Source organism: Capricornis sumatraensis, chromosome 8 (assembly GCF_032405125.1).
Source record: "Capricornis sumatraensis isolate serow.1 chromosome 8, serow.2, whole genome shotgun sequence".
In the NCBI taxonomy this organism is placed as follows: domain Eukaryota; kingdom Metazoa; phylum Chordata; class Mammalia; order Artiodactyla; family Bovidae; genus Capricornis; species Capricornis sumatraensis.
Window position 1 is genome coordinate 75,515,118 of NC_091076.1, and position 18,491 is coordinate 75,533,608.

General features: G+C 48.9%; 2 protein-coding genes across 6 annotated transcripts in view; one reads left to right on the forward strand and one right to left on the reverse strand.

Annotated features, from left to right (window-relative positions):
- The window catches only part of C8H17orf100 (chromosome 8 C17orf100 homolog), a 68,355-nt gene that overhangs the window by 9,627 nt on the left and 40,237 nt on the right, over positions 1-18,491 (reverse strand). The gene's annotated exons all lie outside the window — the stretch shown is intronic.
- The window catches only part of SLC13A5 (solute carrier family 13 member 5), a 30,025-nt gene continuing 21,626 nt past the window's right edge, over positions 10,093-18,491 (forward strand). For 4 of the 5 annotated variants that reach the window (XR_011145214.1, XM_068978963.1, XM_068978966.1 and 1 more), the window contains exons 1-3: positions 10,093-10,211; positions 15,921-16,049; positions 16,313-16,449. Coding sequence is in view for 4 of the 5 variants with exons in the window: in XM_068978963.1 (XP_068835064.1) it covers positions 10,110-10,211; positions 15,921-16,049; positions 16,313-16,449 (368 nt within the window). In the remaining variant the exon portion in view is untranslated. The remainder of the gene's footprint in view (positions 10,212-15,920; positions 16,050-16,312; positions 16,450-18,491) is intronic. The other variant, XM_068978965.1, reaches the window with a different exon arrangement.

Below are 18,491 nucleotides of genomic sequence, written 5' to 3' on the forward strand. Positions count from 1 at the left end.
AGCGCTGCTACCTTATCTTTCCTGTATGTGTCTCCTGTACACACATGCGGGAGTTTTTCCCTAGGACAACGGTCTTTGAACTTGGCTCGTGTTCTCCCCAAGATAATTTTGAAATTATTATGTATCTCTTTCCAAATTTTAAGTTGTCATATAAATTTTTAAATCATAAGTTTATATTTATTAAAAAATTTATGTTGGAGTATAGTTAATTAACAATGTTGCATTAGCTTCGGATGTACAGCAAAGTGACTCAGTTATATATATATATGCATGTATCTATCCTTTTTCAAGTTTTTTCCCATTTAAGCTATTATGTCATGAGTTTAAATACTAGTGTGAGCTATGTGAATCTGCTATATTTGTTTGTTGAAAGTGATTGAATATTAATTTCATTTAGTTCAGACTGATAGCTGCAAAGAATGTCATGCCTTATTAATATAAATATCATTTAAAACTAAAATTGTTATTCCACTTTTCAACATGTATCCAATGAAATCTAAACATCACAGTAATCTGATACTTGCTATTATCCACTTTAAAAATACTCAAACTCTTCCTTGACAGTCCAAAATTTTACATAGCTATTTTTCTCATTTATCTTATATTTCCATTCCATTTAGTTAATAAAATTTCTCTTAACATATATTTGAAGTCTTCTAATGCTCTCCTGATGATATTTTTCCACACTAAAAATATGTATATAGATTGAAATACTCATGCTTTAAAATTTCTTATGAAAGTAAGGCTCTAAGAGTTCAAATTTTCTTCTGCTTTGAGTTACAGCAACAATTATTAGTATACATTTAAGCAAAGCAACATAATTATAACAGATTTTAAAATAAATAATTATTAATTTTGAAAAGTGAAATTTGATTGTAAAGGCAGCTGCATAAGGTTGATGGGGCTTAATTTGTTATCCGTTTGCCATGGATGAATGTTACATGTTACTTGGCAGAGGCAAGATTCAGCATCAACTCTGTCCTTATTTTCTGTTATAGATGTGGGCTCTGAGCAACTTTGCTCCTGTAAATAGACAGGAATAAAGGATTTTTAAGAGCAGAGTTTCTTAATTCTGTGAACTTTCCCAAGTTTCACCAAATTCACCAAAAATTGCACAAAGAGCCATCCTAGGAAACTGTTTTGAATGTCGTATCAGTTGGCAGCCTGATTTGATTCTCACTCAATTTTGCTGATGGTAAAAGAACTGGAAATTACCTGGCTCAGAAACACATTTGTTGCTCAAGCCTGAAGTGCCATTTTCTTGTTCACCTTTCAAGAATTACACCAAAAACTCTGTATTAGAATTTTCAAATGAAAACTAAATATCTTTCATGTAGAAGCATCTTTTAAGACTCATATACTCAGAAAGACATGGGAAAATGAAAATATTATTGATTTCAGTACATTTGACAATTTATTTTTTTCAATTTCTTATGTTTCTATTTTATTTATTTTAAAATGTTTATGTTGCTTTACTATATAAATACACCTTTTAGAAAGGAAAGTTATTTTCTGTTATGTGATTTACCTATAGGTGTGTCAAAATATTAATACTACAAATTTAGCTCAGTTGGCTTATGGGATACATCTCTGTATAACCTCATTGGCAAAATCAGTATTTATTGTCAAAGTAATCATCCAAATTAGGCTTCCCTGGTGTTTCACCTGCCAATGCAGGAGACTTGGGTTCGATCCCTGGGTCGGGAAGATCCCCTGGAGGAGGGCATGGCAACCCACTCCAATATTCTTGCCCAGAAAAATCCCATAGACAGAGGAGTCTCACATGCTACAGTCCTTGGGGTCACCAAGAGTTGGACGCGACTGAGAGTCTAAGCACACACAATCATACAAATTAGACTTACTTTCTGAGGAAAAAAAAAAAGCAGGATTTCACTTTCCAATCTGAAGAGCTATGTTAATTTATATCCCATAACAACCGTCTCACTTCTGTATTCTTGTAACTCAAGGGCCTTGTTAAGTCATTTCTGTCGTGTCCAACTCTTTGCGATCCTCCGGACTGTAGCCCATCAGACTCCTTGGTCTATGGGGTTCTCCAGGCAAGAATGCTGGAGTGGGTTGCCACGCTCTCCTCCAGGGAATCTTCCTGACCCAGGGATCAAACCCAAGTCTCTTACATCTCCTGCATTGGCAGGTGGGTTCTTTACCACTAGCACCACCTGAGCGGCCCAAGTAACTGAGCTCATATAACTCATATAAGTTGATTCTGTTTCCACATACACCACTTATAAAAAATGTAAGTGTAATGCCCTGAACCTAATAATATGTATCCTGTGTGGTAGGTCGTATTATTTGTGCACAGTTATTCATTCCCTTCCCAGCTTTGCAATCCTGCCCCGCAGACAGTACAATTCCCCACCTCATTGACTTTGGACTTGGCCGTGGCACTTGCTTGGCTGGTGGAAGGGGAGAGATGAAGTCTGCTGTATCTAAGCAGAGACTCTAGAGGTGCCGCAAGCTTCCCACCAGCCCTCTTGCTCCTGCTCTCCACCTGGAGAACAGTGCTGTCCTGAGAGTGCCCGCTGCCTCGGTCTAGGTCTCGGAATGAGAAAGCAAGTCGAACAGACCCACAGTTCAGAATGAGGAGAGCATAGAGCTGCCCACAACCTACCCACAGAGGGGAGCAGAGTTGGAAAACCGCAGACTCCCAGCCGATTTGCGGCTCTGGAGTAAATATTTGTTGTTGCAAGTCGAACCTAGCGAAAGCTGACCAATGCTTTCTTTTAATGGCAGCATCCTATATTCTGAGCAAATAAAGCTCTGAATTTTTAGCAACCAAAACTTGTTTACAAATAAAACACTGCTCCCAAGTTAAAGCCTGGAAATAAACCATGGCTGCTTTTAGTTACAGTGACCGGTTCTTGCAGCAACCCTAATCCATAGAAATACTTACACACCCTGCCCAAATACTCGCAAATAGTCTCAAATAAAAGTATCTGAAGTAAAGTATCTTAAGTAAAACTATTTACCAGCCGCATTCCTAGGTGTGTCTTATGCCTGTCATCATCTCATCAGTAATACCATTAGCTACAATATCAGCCAAATAAGTATAAAAGGGGCGATTGGATTCATTAGTCAATGCCCTGCAATTTAAAAAGAGTTTTTAAACTTCAACATAATTTGACTTATGAGCTGCAAAAATAGTAGAGATCATTCCTATATACCATTCTCCAGATTGCCCCCACACAGCATTCCACATGGCCGTGCTAGTAAAAGCAGAAAATTGACATTCGTACAGAGACATTACTTTGCTGACAAAGATCCATATATTCAAAGATCTGGTATTCCCAGTAGTCATGTATGAATTGAGAATTGGACCATAAGGAAAGCTGAACACTGAAGAATAGATGCTTTTGAACTGGGGCTGGAGAAGACTCTTGAGAGTCCCTTGGACAGCAAGGAGATCAAACCAGTCAATCCTAAAGGAAATCAATGCTGAATATTTATTGGAAGGACTGTTGCTGAAGCTCCAGTACTTTGGCCACCCGATGGGAAGAGCTGACTCTTTGGAAAAGACACTGATGCTGCGAAAGATTGAAGAGTAAAGGAGTGAGGGGCGGCAGAGGCTAAGGTGGTTAGATAGCATCACTGATTCCACAGACACAAATCTGATCAAACTCTGGGAGATAGCAGAGGACAGAGGAGCTTGACAGTCCAAGGCGTCTCAGAGTCAGACACGACTTAGTGACTGAACAACAACATGCCTAGTTGTGGTGTGTGTGTGTGTGTGTGTAGTTCTACATTGGTATGTCTATCACTACTGTAGTGATACAGTGTTACAGTCGCATTCTCCCCCAGTCCTAACCACTGGCAACTCCTGGTCTTTTCCACTCCCCTCTAATTTTTCACTTGCAGAATGTTATATAAATGGAATCATACCCCCTGTAACCTTTTGTGACTGGCTTTTTACACTCAGCATAATGCCCTTAAGATCCATCCAGGTATGTTCTTTCTGGTTTTTTAACCACTGAGTTGTATTTTACTGGGCTTCCCAGGAAAGTGGCAAAAGAATGTGCCTGCCAGTGTGGAAGACCCAAGTTCGATCCCAGGGTTGGGACGATCCCCTGGAGAAGGAAATGGAAACCCACTCCAGTATGCTTGCCTGTATCCTCTATGCCATGGATAGAGGAGCCTGACAGACTATAGCCTATGGGGTCACAAAAGAGTCAGACATGACTTAGTGACTAAACAACAACAGAATTTTACTGCTTGGGTAGAGCAGCACAGCCTCTTGACCACGAATGACCTTGTTGGCCAACCCAAATATCTTCATGTCAATAGCTAATGCTTGCATCAATCACTATCACTTCATGAGTCTTGAATTCTGATAGGCAATTTCCCTCCTCTTCTCCAGAACTGTTTTAACTATTCTTGGCTTCTTGTGTCAATCACAAATTGGCACTGGCCACGGGGTCTCGCCGTCTAGCTCCGCAAGCATTAAATCTGTGCTGATGCAATTGTTGATTTCTAACACGCCCTGAAAGGAGTTCAGGGTGGAGGGCAGACATGAGGCCCTCTGTGCTCAGGAAAAAACTGGCAAGACAGGTTTTCAGATAGTTAGGTATTTTCAGAAGCTTATTTTATGAGCCCAATTCTTGTATCTCCTCATATCTAGAAAAGCACTAAAATCCTTCATGGTGTCGACTGTTTCTCGTGACTTGTGGAAAGTTTCATGAGACTAGCAGAGATTTTCTGGAAAGAATAATGTGCTTGATTGTATGTACGCCCCCTTCACCAAAATCACATGTATATTTATCTTCCCCTCTGCCCTTTGGCACAGTTTCTCAGAGCTATCTCAGGTGCTGTCTCCTGGTCTGCAGTTCTTATTTTGCCCCCAATAAAACTTAACTTGCAACTTTCGTGCTGTGCAATTTTTTTTTTAATTGACTCTTGCAAAAATTAGAACTTTAGATGTAACTTGTCAAATAAAAATTCAATTGGGATTTTGATTGGGATTGAAATGAATTTATAGATTAATTTGAGAGGCATGACTATCTTTATGATGTTTAGTCTTCCTATCCATGAACTTGGTATAATCTTTCCATTTATTAGCTTTGTTGTTGTTGCTGTAGTTGCACTTTGTTGCTGTTTAGTTGCTAAGTCACGTCTGGCTCTTGGGGCTCCATGGATTGTAGCCTGCCAGGCTCTTCTGTCCATGGGATTTTCCAGGCAAGAATTCTGGAGTGGGTTGCCATTTTCTTCCCCAGGGAATCTTCCCTACCAAGGGATGGAACCCAAGTCTCCAGCATTGCAGGCAGATTCTTTACCACTGAGCCCCAACCACATATACCCTCTTTAAAGTAAAATCTAATCTCCCTAAAACCAAGTTCCCTTGCTGAGTTTGTGATTAACCTCTCTATCATTAACTTTGCTCTCTTTCTTGTCCTGCTCCTATCCCCTTTCGTTGTTTCATTGCCAATAATGTCCAACTCTTTATGACCCTATGGACTCCAGCATGCTAAGCTTCCCTGTGCTTAACCATCTCCCAGAGTTTGCTCAAGCTCATGTCCATTGAATCAGTGATGCCATACAACCATGTCATCCTCTGTCATCTTTTCCTCCTGCCTTCAATTTTTCCCAGCATCAAGGTCTTTTCCAGTGAGTCGGCTGTTCACCTCAGGTGGCCAAAATATTGGAGCTTCAGCTTCAGCATCAGTCCTTCCAATGAATATTTAGGGTAGATTTCCTTTAGGATTGACTGGTTTGATCTCCTTGCTGTCCAAGGGACTCTCAAGAGTCTTCTCCGCACCACAGTTGGAAAGCATCAATTCTTTGGTGCTCAGCCAACTCTCACATCCTACATGACTACTGAAAAAACCACAGCTTTGAATATATGGACCTTTGTCAGCAAAGTGATGTCTCTGCTTTTTAATGCGCTGTCTAGGTTTATCATAGCTTTTCTTCCAAAGAGCAAGTGTTTTTTAATTTTATGGCTGCAGTCAGTGTCCACAGCGATTTTGGAGCTCAAGAAAAAAAAATCTGTCACTGTTTCCATTTTTTCCTGATCTATTTGCCATGAAGTGATGGAACTGGATGCCACGATCTCAGTATTTTGAATGCTGAGTTTTAAACCAACTTTTTCACTCTCTTCTTTCACCTTCATCAAGAGGCTCTTTAGGCCATCTTTGCTTTCTGCCATTAGGATGGCATCATCTGTGGCACCCTGTGGCATAGGGTGGCATATCTGTGGTTATTAATATTTCTCCCAGCAATCTTGATTCCAGTTTGTGAGTCATCCAGCCAGGCATTTAGCATGATATATGAGGAGAATCAAAGAAAAGGGGAATTGAAACCAAACAAGATCCAGTGGGGCCCTCCTGGGTTAAAAACACACACACACACGCACACACCCCTTGTGTCCATTTCTTATTTGTAGAAAAAGGCTTTGGCCTCCTAGATCTTCCCTGAATTCCGCAGAGCAGACTCGAGCAGATACTAATGAGGAAAGTGAGGGAACATGAAACAAAAGAAAAGTGGTCAAGAAACAATAGCTCAGCAGCAAAACAGAGTGCTGCTGCTGCTGCTAAGTCACTTCAATCGTGTCCGACTCTGTGCGACCCCGTAGACAGCAGCCCACCAGGCTCCCCCGCCCCTGGGATGCTCCAGGCAAGAACACTGGAGTACTAGTACCTCTTCAAGGGATATACATACAGTCCGACACAAACCTTCGAATTGTTCTGCAAGAAATAAGACCCTTCTTACCAGGTGAAGGATGGGCATATATGTTGACCACAAGCATAGACCCCAGTCTAGTTTGTGTCAACTACAAATTGGCACTTGCCGTCTACCTATCTACCACTACAAGGATTAAGTCGTATGCTGCTGGAGCTGCTGGCCTTCAGTACTCCCTGAAAGGAGTTGAGGGTGGAGACCAGAATGAGGCACTCTGTGCTTGGGGGCAAAACTGGCAAGATAGATTTTCAGATAGAAAGATATTTTCAGGAACTGATTTTATGAGCCCAATTCTTGTATCTTCCCATATCTGGAAAAGCACTAAAATCCTTCATGGTGACAACTGTTCCTTGTGACTAGCAAAGGTTTCATGAGCCTAGTAGAAACTCTCTGGAAAAATATGTGCTTGACTGCATGTATTTCCCCTTCACCAAAAACCACATATACACTCACCTTGCCCCCTTGGCTCTTTGGAGCAGTTTCTCAGAGCTATTTGAGGTGCTGTCTCCCCAGGCTGCAGTCTTCATTTTGCCCCCAATAAAACTTAACCTGCAACTCTCACAATGTGCATTTTTTAAAAACTGACAGCTAGAACAGACAACCAGAAGGTTGATGATTAAGAGTCCCAAACACCACCCTGTAGCCTCACCATTACCGACCAATGAGAAGAAAGTCATGTCCCCTGCAACTCTCACCCCGAATGTTGCCCTGAAAAGCTCTTCCCTGAAAGTCATTGGAGAGTTTGAATTTTTTTGAGCATGAGCTGCCTGATCACCTTGCTTGGCACCTGCAATAAACATCACAATTCCCCACAACCTAATGTCAGTAGATTGGCTTTGGTGAAAGTGAAAAGTGAAGGTCGCTCAGTCATGTCTGACTCTTTGCAGCCCCATGGACTAGACAGCCCATGGAATTCTCCAGGCCAGAATAGAGTTGGCCAAATGGACTCAAGTTCAGCTGGGTAACAAAAGCAGTTGTATCACTGAAAGGAAGTGGTTTACTTGGATGAAATAAAATTATTTTTAAGGCAGGAAAAAATTTGAACATAAAATTCTCTCTCTGCCCATTTGAACCACTGCTTTCTTCCCTGTAGTGTGCATTGTACACCTGCATTATACGTTAACTGTTTTTGTTTTGCCATCCCATGGACTGTAGCTCACGAGACTCCTCAGTCCATGGGATTTCCCAGGCAAGAATACTGGAGTGAGTTGCCATTTCCTCCTTCAGAGGATCTTCCCAACCCAGGAATCAAATCTGCCTCTCCTCCAGTGCAGGTGGATTCTTTACCACTGAGCCACTGGGGAAGCCTGTTATACGTTAACTAGATCCCCTAGAAGACAGAGGAAGGCCTACTTTCAAAAAAAAAGAGAAGGAGGGAGATTTTCTCCTGGCGCCAGCAAGATAATTCCTTAGGAGATAACATTTCTCTTTCAATCCTGGAAGTGGTCACAGTAACCAGCTTACTTTGTTGGACTATATAAACCATCAACATGTTACTTTGATGTAATATACTTTGTCTCAAAAACTCAAGTGACTTGACCTCTAATGGAGCAGTGCTCAGAGTTTTCTGAATGACCTTCTTGAATCATAATCCTCCAGCTGGCTGGAATAAAAATTTCATTGTTTTCTTAGGTTGACTATTGACATTTTTTGTTGACAACTTAGACTCATTCACACATCCCAGAGAAAAAGTTTTGCGAACACACATTGCATCAGGTACTGTGAAAGGTGCTGGTTGGACATATGTGGATGAATAAAATAGACGTCAAATAAAAAATCACACCAATAGATAAATAGGTGCAAATAGTGCTAAGTGCCTTGGCACGGGGCAGGGGGTGGGGTGGGAGGAAAGCCAGGGTTAGATGAATGAGAGTGACAAAGCAGAAGGTATATGAGAAGCAGATAGAGGCAGGAGGGACTTGGGGGAATACCTGTCCTTAGGTGGAGGTCACAGCAGGAGATTTGAGAACCTGAATTAAGATGTGATGAGTTTAGGGGCTTGAGACACATCCAGACTGGAAGACGTTGGGAGTATGGAGAATCTGGGACTCTGGCCTCAGAGCTAGGTGGAAGACCAAGGATTGCTCTTCTTCAGCGGATCAGTGTGTCCAGGTCTTTGCGACCCCATTGGCTGCAGCACACTAGACTTCCCTGTTCTTCACTGTCTCCCAGAGTTTGATCAAACTTATGTCCATTGAGTCGGTGATGCCATCCAACCATCTCATTCTCTGTCCTCTTCAGACATCTTATCCTCTAAAGACAGAGGATAGTAATCTCTATGGAGCAGGCTATGGTTAAACCACAAACAGGGGTAGGACTCCTCCAAAGAGAACTGAAGAATGAGAAGACAGGGAGGCAGAGAAGGAAGAAAAGTGCTAGTTGGGGGTGGTGGCAGCGTCTGCATCCTTGTACCTCCAGCACACAAAACAGGGCTCAGAACATAAGAGCTGCTCAGTACCCTGCAGGCGGCGGCGGCTGAGGGAATGAACGACATTCTCGTTGCAGCCTTGGTTAAGTCACTTCCTCTCTGGACCCTCTTTTCCCTGTAGAAGGACAGTAGCTGCTCGGTCAGGCGGGCTCAGTCGGCTTTCCGCGGACGCAGCGCCAGCTGGGCGTCGGACCCGCTGAGCGGGTATCCGCTGGAGGGCGAAAGCCGCTGGGACAGCAGAGGACAGGGGCCTCACCTCCTGCGCGATCGCTGGAGAGTGCCCGGGATGCGCTGGGTGGGAGAGGGCGTGGGCGCGGGGGACGGGTCCTGTGCTCAGAGCAGCGCATTCCCGGCAGGGAAACCGAGCGTGACCCGGACGAGGGTGGTGGGGTTGGTGGGAGGCGAGGAGAAGAGGCCCCCGGAGCAGACCGCGCTGGCTGCTCGGGGGGTCATTGCCGTTGCGGGAGACCCCTCCGGCGTGTGAGGAGCAGAGGTGACCAGGTGAAAAGGAGGGAGAGGTTGGGGAGATGGATCTGAAAGACTCAGAAACCGCTGGGAACCTTCACCTGGGACCCAGACGGCGCCCAGGAAAGGCAGACGAAGATGCAGAGGGGGGTCGGGGGGCCACCCGAACGTCTAAGCCCCGACTGAATGACAGATCCCTCCCGCTTGGACGCCCTCGGGCACGCCTGTCTAAGGCACTGCAGGAAAGGCTTGGAGAGTCAGGAGGTGCCGGGCACCCGACCCCTCCTGGAGAGCCTGCCCGTAGCGCTGGAGCCCGCAGGCCCCGCCCGGAGGCAGAGTTGGGGGCAGGCTTGTCCCACCGACCTTGCGGGGATGGCCCCGCCCCCGGGGCCGAGGGGAGGCTCCGTCGTGGGAGGCGGAGTTGCCGCCGCCCCCTCCAACCCACCCTGGACCGCGGCCCCTTCTTAAGCCCGTGCAACGGCTGGCTGCCCTTCTCTCGCTTCTCCCGCCAGGTTCCCTCTCCGCGATGGCCTCGGCACTGAGCTATGTCTCCAAGTTCAAGTCCTTCGTGATCTTGTTCCTCACCCCGATCCTGCTGCTGCCACTCATCATTCTGATGCCCGCCAAGGTCAGTTGTGTCTCTGGGCAGCATGGTGGCTGCTGGGAGCCGGGTGCCCCTTATGGGGCACCAAACCCGGGACCATTAGGTGGAGCGCACGGATACCCGGGCGGGCACGACTTCCCCGGGGGCACGCACCTTCTGGAGCTCCGGGTGCTGTGGGAGGTGCCCTGCGAGGAATTCTGAGGGGCATGGATCTTGGGATTCACAGATCCCTGGAAACAAGAACCGTCTTGGAAAGCACACAAACCTAGAAAATAGCACAGATCTTGGCCACACAGCCCATCCACAGGCTCAGAATTTCCCAGGTGCATGACCCGGTCCCCAGGGTCCCTAAATGCCACCTGTGCCAACAGGGAGCTTGGGCACTTGGCTTTTCCTTCTCGCATCCTGTCTCTTCACTTAGGGACTTCCCAGCTGTAGGTGGCTTCTGAGGCCACTCAGGGACAGACAGGACAAAGTCTCGACCTTGGTGGACCCCGTGCTGTGCTTAGTTGCTCAGTCGTGTCCGATTCTTTGTGACCCTTTGGACTGTAGCCCGCCAGGCTCCCCGGTCCATAGGGATTCTCCAGGCAAACATACTGGAGCAGGTTGTCATGCCCTCCTCCAGGGGATCTTCCCAACCCAGGGATCGAACCCAGGTCTTCTGTATTGCAGGCGGATTCTTTACCGTCGGAGCCACCAGGGGCTCCTGAGTCCTATCTTTGTCCCCTTCTGGCCCTCCTTCGAGCCTCAGTTTTCCTATCTATGATGCACATTTCTTTCCAGCTCTGAAGCCTAGGAAGCCACAGCTGAATCAGAGTCCTGCTGCCGCTCCCAGCTGAAAAGGCAGGTCAGGTTGGCCTGCTTTTGCTCACTGCCCGCTGTGGCTGCGGCAGGAGGCAGAACATGTTCCCAGAACTCACGCCTTGGGTGGCACGACCCAGGGTTGCGGGGAAGCTGCGTTCTGAGCCCTGGCCTCTGAGGGCTCCCGGGAAGGAAGCAGAGAATGAATGGCCTTGGCCGCAGGGTGGGGGCGGTGCCGGGAGCGCTGGCCCAGGCCCCGCTGGGCAGTGAGAGGCCCGTTTGGCAGAGGCCCGAGCCCTTTGAAACCTTTTGTGGCTGCTGGCTGCTCCTTACTTATTCCCTCTTTCAGCCTTTCACTCTCAGCCCAGACAGGAAATCTCTGCTCCCCCTACCCCCCACAACCCAGGCAGGTTTGGGCAACAGAGGATCTCTTTGGGTGGCGTTCTGAAGGCAGTCCTGGAGGAGTGGGATTGTACTGGGTATCAGGAAGCCAGGCTTCAAGAGAACTGGACTTCTACCTTTCACCCATCCTTGTGATTTTAGCCAAGCCCCTGTGTTCTCTGGGCCTTGATGTTCTCAACTGTACAACGGAGCAAGGAGGCTTGGTTTTGACATTTTATGGCCGTAGGGGCCAAAAGAGATCATGCTGGTTCCTAGGTGGGGGAGGAGCCCTTGGGTAGGCTGATCACAGACCCTGGATGGGCTGAGGACAGCAGGCCCAACAAGGGTGGCTCTTCAGTTGCCACATCAACTGTGATCCACAGTATTTCCTCTGCAGAAAGAGATTTGGGGCTGTTACTGGCTGTGGGAGGGAATCAGGCAGGACAGCTGTGATTTGAGTCCTGCTGGTGCGAGTAATGTTCCCCGGACTAATTACAGTCACTTTGCTGACCCTCCTGCTCCAGGAGAGTGTGACCAAGACCACCCGCCCCCTACCCCGCCAGCATACAGTGGAGACCCTGAGCTAGGACCCCCAGCTCAGGTTGTGTCTGTGTCTGTGTGTTACGATGGGAGGGAGGATCAGGCAAGGGAAAGGGAGCCATCAGTGACAGTCATTCCAAAGGCTGTCTTCCTGCGTTCTCTTGCCTGGTGGTGGGGCAGGTGCCTGGGAGCCTGGAGCCCTGTCTCCTTGTTTTCTCCCTTTGAGCTTCTGTTTTGGTCACCATGGAAGAGCTCCCTGCCCCCACCCTCAGGGCCACAAAGTTTGCAAGGAAGCCCAGGGTCAGGGGCAGAGTGGCAGGGAAGGCTGTGAGAGCTCAGCAGCCTGGGCAGCACCATCCAAGGGGACGGTAGCGACTCCTAGGGTGAGTCCCCCTCCATCGGTGCCCTGAACTCTCTCTGCTGCAGGCTTCCTTCTTTTATTCTCCTACACCTTGCTTCCTTCCAGTCATCATCTCTCCTCCACTTTTCTACCCATTCTCTGGGTTCTTTCTTTTTCTTTGAATTGCTTTTTATTAAATAAACAATACATTCATTGTTATTAAAATTTTTTAATGTCTGGAAAGTATAAAGTGAAAATGAAAATATATTCAAATCCCATAACGTACACACAGTATGTTCTTTTAGCTATACTTTTCCCATTAAACAATATGTCGTGGATGCCCTTCTTAATAATTAGGTTAATGATAAGCCACAGTTTTCTTCAGTTGTGCATTTAACATTTTTATTGAGCTACCCTTTGTGCTCAGTACTGTGCTGGGTGCTGACCTTTAAATCCCATTGTCCACGGTGAGCTCAGCTTGAAGTACTCCTCTGGTCATACTCTCTGCTGCAGAGAAGCCTCTGAGCTCACTGGGGTTCAGGCTCCCATCTGCAATTAGAACCCATCTCATTCTGCACGGTTGCCAGCCTCTCTTCAGGCTTCTCAAAGGTCACCTGTCCTTTCCTGATCTTCCAACTACCCTCTGGAGCATTCTAGAAGAGGGAGGGTCAACTTTGTGGGAGGGCATGGCAACCCACTCCAGTATTCTTGCCTGGAGAATTCCATGGACAGAGGAGCCTGGCGGGCTACAGTCCATGGGGGTCACAAAGCGTCGGAGAAGACTGAAGTGACTTAGCACGTTATTCAGGGGCATCTCCTGAGCCTTCTGATAAAAGCATGAAGAAGAGTGGGTAGTTAGTCTTGTGTGCTTTCTATTGGCTACGTTTGGAGCCTCCAGGAACTGTCTGGGAAAATTGCTTACACATGTCACCTGCCGTTTAGATAATGAAAACATCACTTTCTATGTGGCATATGTTTAGAATGGGTGCTCTTCAAGCCTTGATTTGTAAGTGAGGACATGAAACAAGCAGGGAGAGGGGCCAGGGTTGGGAGTGGGAGGAGTATTTTATCAAAGACATTGAGAATTGCTATCATATGATGGAGCACACAGTTTGACTCGGAGCTTCCTGGCAGCCAAGACAAAAAAGAACACAGGATAAGTTGCATAATTCTTCTTTTCAAAAAGAGGAAGCATATTAGTCTCTGTAGGAGACAAAGCTTTTCCTCCCACCAAATTGCAAAAGACATTTCACATGTGGGTTTTATGCAGAGATTTTGAGTTGTAAAATAATAAGGTTAACAGTAGGTTTACAAAAAGGTAGAGAAACAGTATGGAGAAGGCAATGGCACCCCACTCCAGCACTCTTGCCTGGAAAATCCCATGGACGGAGGAGCCTGGTGGGCTGCAGTCCGTGGGGTCGCTAAGAGTCAGACACGACTGAGCGACTTCACTTTCACTTTTTACTTTCATGCACTGGAGAAGGAAATGGCAACCCACTCCAGTGTTCTTGCCTGGAGAATCCCAGGGACGGGGAAGCCTGGTGGGCTGCCGTCTATGGGGTCGCATAGAGTCGGACACGACTGAAGCGACTTAGCAGCAGCAGCAGATGATAAGAAGGAGACTGAGTTTTAGACAGTATTACTGTGCTTAAGAGGCTTCCCTGGTGGCTCAGTGGTAAAGAATCTGCCTGCCAATGCAGGCGACAAGGGCTCGATCCCTGGGTCTGGAAGATCCCTGGAGGAGGAAATGGCAACCCACTCCAGTATTCTTGCCTGGAAAATCCCATGGGCAGAGGAGCCTGGTGGGGTTTTGCAACCACGGGGTTGCAAAAGACTTAGTGACTCAGCAAATGTGTTTGAAATCTTTACAGCACACTCCCTCACTGCCCACCCCTTCCTCACTGCCCACCCCTGCAGCAGATCATTCCTACCTCTCTTTCTCGACCTCAAAGACAAGGTAGGCCACACAATGGCAGATACTGATCACTGATCAGGCCTGCCTGGTGTCATAGGCTGGGCTTCTAACCACATTGTTGTCCTGCCTTCAGCCCAGTGGTGTCACCAGCATTGACTCCCCTCTCCTTCTCAACTTGGGGATATCTGGCAAAGTTTAGAGACCTTTTGTGGTTGTTACAACTGGAGAGTGCCACTGGCATCTAGTGAGATGAAGGCTGGGGTGCTCCCACACACCCTGCCGTGCACAGGACAGGCCTCTCCCCCTCAACAGAGAACCGTCTAACCCAAAACATCGATAGTGCTGAGGTTGAGAAACCCTGCCTCAGAGTAGGGAGGTGTCCTGGGGTGCTGGTGTCCTGGGGTATTTTATCCCTGATAAGACAATCCAGACAGAGAATGTCTCTTTGTGCGATGTTCCATGCATATCACACGTTATCTCGGGTGATGATAAACCATGATTGTGCGCAGGTGTGTTTGTCACAGCCCATGCTGTGCCAGTCGTTCCTCCAATCAGCACTTGCTGAGTGTCCCTGGGGTGTCAGGCTTGTGTTGGATGCTGAGTGACACGGATTTTGCCCTCCACTGCTGACTCCACTCTTCGGGGGAGGGGGTGGGTGGGTCAGGAGTGGTGCTGGTGAAACAAATAATGCCAACTCAGTGTGCTGCTTGCTGGGGGTGGAGGCAGGGGCACAGAGGAAGGGCGCAGACCCAGGCTAGGGGCAGGAAGGGGGAGATGCCCAAGGAGAAGCAGTGAGCTGAGCCCTGAGCTCTGTCTCCAGGCCAAGGGGGCGTCTTGCAGCCACAGGAGGTGGGGCATCGGCCTCAGTTCTCACCATGGTTCTGGGGTCGTGGAGCTCAAAGTGGGCATAAGGAGATGTGGCTGGAGGGGCCGGCTCCAGGGCAGAAGTTCTCCAAAGAGTGCTAGAGCATTTAGCTTCTGTCCTGAAGGCAAAGAAAGGCTTTTAAACAAAGGAGTGATACGATCTGATTTGCAAAAAAAGAAAGGAAGCAGCAGTGTGGAGTGATGCCAGTAGAAAGATCGAATTAGAAGATAGCTGTGCTGTGCACCTGGGTGGCGCTAGTGGTAAATAACCCAGCTGCCAGTGCAGGAGACATAAGAGACCCGTGTTAGATCCCTTGATCAGGAAGATCCCCTGGAGGTTGTCCAACTCCATGACCCCATGGACTGCAGCACGCCAGGCTTCTCTATCCTTCACCATTTCCCAGAGCTTGCTTAAACTCATGTCCACTGAGTTGATGATACCATCCAGCCATTTCATCCTCTGTCATCGCCTTCTTCTCCTACCCTCAATCTTTCCCAGCCTCAGGGTCTTTTCCAATGAGCTGGCTTTTCACATCAGATGACATGGCAACTCATTCCAGTGTTCTTGCCTGGAGAATCCCATGGGCGGAGGAGCCTGGTGGGCTACAGTCCATGGGGTTGCAAAGAGTCAGACACGACTGAGTGACTGAGCACGCAGGCGTGTGTGCCTGCTGCCACGCTGAGTGAGCATGCAGGCACGCATGCCCGCTGCCACGCTGAGTGTGCACACAGGCGTGTGTGCCCGCTGCCACGCTGAGTGAGCACGCAGGCGCGTGTGCCCGCTGCCATGCTGAGTGAGCACGCAGGCATGCGTGCCCGCTGCCACGCTGAGTGCTCTGGGCCGGGGAGCGAGGTGGCAGCAGTTTGCAGGAGCTCAGGGCTGTCTCTTCAGTTTGTCAGGTGTGCCTACATCATCATCGTCATGGCCGTTTACTGGTGCACAGAAGTCATCCCTCTGGCTGTCACTGCCCTCCTGCCTGCCTTGCTTTTCCCACTCTTCAAGATTTTGGACTCTAAGCAGGTGAGCGCCCCAGAGCATCTCTCCTTATGACTCATCCTCTGAGCTCAGCTCTCAGCTGTGTAGGATCCGGGGGACCAGATCATACCCTGTTTGTGGGCTCCCTCTGGCAGAGGGACGTACGCTTGACCCTCCATCCCCACTCCAAGCTGCCCTGAAGTCAGCATCTGTTCTGCTCGCCCGTCTCTGGGGACTTGGGTGGCCCTGAGCCCAAGTAGTGTGTGGCCAGGGGGCGGGTCTGATGCGGCCTCTGTGCCCACCTGCAGGTGAGCATCCAGTACATGAAGGATACCAACATGCTGTTCCTTGGCGGCCTCATCGTGGCTGTGGCCGTGGAGCACTGGAAGCTGCACAAGAGGATTGCCCTGCGCACGCTCCTCTGGGTGGGGACCAAGCCTGCACAGTAATTATGCCTCCTCTCTCTCGCAGTTAGGCCCAGGGCTGGGGAGGGGAATGTGTGCCACAGACTCACAGGCAAGGGCTGACCATGGTCTTACCTGGGCAGGGCAGCCAGGCAGACCCTTGGGTGGGTCATGTTACAATCTTAGCTAGGGAGGCCAGATGCAAGGATGGTGGGCGTAGGGGAGCAACTGGGGGGAGGTGTATGGTAAGCAGCAGTGGGTAAAGTTTCTCTGAATCTAGAGGAGACTGCTCATCAAGGGTCCCTGCATGTTCAGAAGACTTCCTTGGGGGAAAGGCTGCAGGATCCAGGGGACAAGGTGGGTGGAGGCTGGATCAAGCTGTACCTGATGCCCCTAGGAGTTGTGTGGGGAAAGCAGGAAAGAGATGGCTGAACTACCTAGCTCAGGGGGAAGTAGAAAAGTCATCTCTCCAAAGCTGGCACATCTGTTCCCTCTGCAAAGCTGCTGCCCACCTCACCTTCCCCCCACCACTCAGTTGTCTCACCCCTCTCCAAGGTCTCCCCACCAGTCACAGGCCATTCCCGCCAAGTCATGGAGCTGATCTTGCAGACACCCTGTGGTGCCTGTAGTACTCAGGGCATGATACCAGGGACTTATTCATCACCGCTTCTAACTCTTCCCACACTTCTGAGAGTTGGGGTTTATTCTCATTACCCGTGTTCTGTTCTGTAGATGAGGAATTTGAGGCAGAGAGGGGTTAAATGGTCTGCTGACTTCACATGGGGATTGGACCTGGCCTGTCTGATGGCGCCCTGTCCCCTCTAATCCGGAACTCAGGATGCATCTTTCTAAATGCTGCCATGACCCAGCCCAGCCCTGGGAAGGCGGGTGGGTTAGTTCACAGTGAGTCTGTCCTTCAATGTCCTTGTGTCAAGGACAGTGCTGGGCCCTGAAAGCAGAGACCTGCCCGCCCTCCAGGAGGCCAGTGTCTGAGCACCCTTGGCACCCCAGCTCTCTTGAGTAAGGGCTTGTGATTCTTTGACCTGTGACCCTTCTTGACATCGAGCTCTTCCAGTGATTGGTTTTCAGGGTCACATCAGAACTGATTGCCTAGAAACATAAGGCCTTGCAGGCTCCCGAATTCTTGTTCCGAGGCTCCTTTGAGTGGGAGGCTTTTCTCCATCAGCGGGGGACCTTATTCTGGAGTGTGCTGGAGTGTCTTGCTCCCAAACCACATCCAGGATGTTCATTCACGCTTCTCTGCTCCCCCCGGTCACTGCTCCCTCCTCTAAGCCTGGCTTCCAACCTTTGTACTTATGAGGCCATGAGGTCTACCTGCAGGGACATTGGCTAAACCACAGTGCAGGGCAGCCCCCAGACCCTTCTTCAGGCAAATAAATGAGTGGCCCTGGGGAGGGGCCTGACTGCAGAAGGGTGTGGGGACCAAGAAGTTGAGTTCCATTCAGCCAACCCCCTCCTGCTTCCCAACCCCGGAACGCCTTCTGCTCCTGGCCTAGTGCCAAGTGTGTGGGACCCATGGAGAAGAATCAGACCTTCTGTGCTCATGGGGCAGACGTGGACACAGCTCCGGCTCCAGCCAGGGAGGAGCGTCCTAGAGAAGACGGAGGAGGGTGTGGTCAGCCCTACCCCGTGTGCACTGGTGGGGAGGCGACAGAGAAGGGGTGCTGCCTGAAGGCTCTGAAGGGCCATGAGGGGAGTTTTCCAGGCAGATGACTCAGCAGGGACAGAGGTGGAAAGTGGGGTGCCATACGGGGAGGAAATATGTTTTTTGAGTACTCTCTGGGGCTCTGATCCACGGCAGAGTGGAGGGGGGCACAGTGTGTGAGTGGAAAGGTGGGCAGGGGTTAGCCATGAGGGAGGTCCCGTTTCCCCAGGCCCCTCGTGGCTCTCCCCCTCCTGGAAGCCTGACTCCATGTAGGCCTTCTGAACTCAGGAGGAGCAGGATCTGGGGGGCTGGGAATCCTCCAGGTAGAAATGGGAAGCTGGGACTGTTCCTTGTGCGCCCCTAGGTTGTGCTGGGGCCAACTCCACACTGTGCTGGCGCCAACTGCATGCCTGTGCT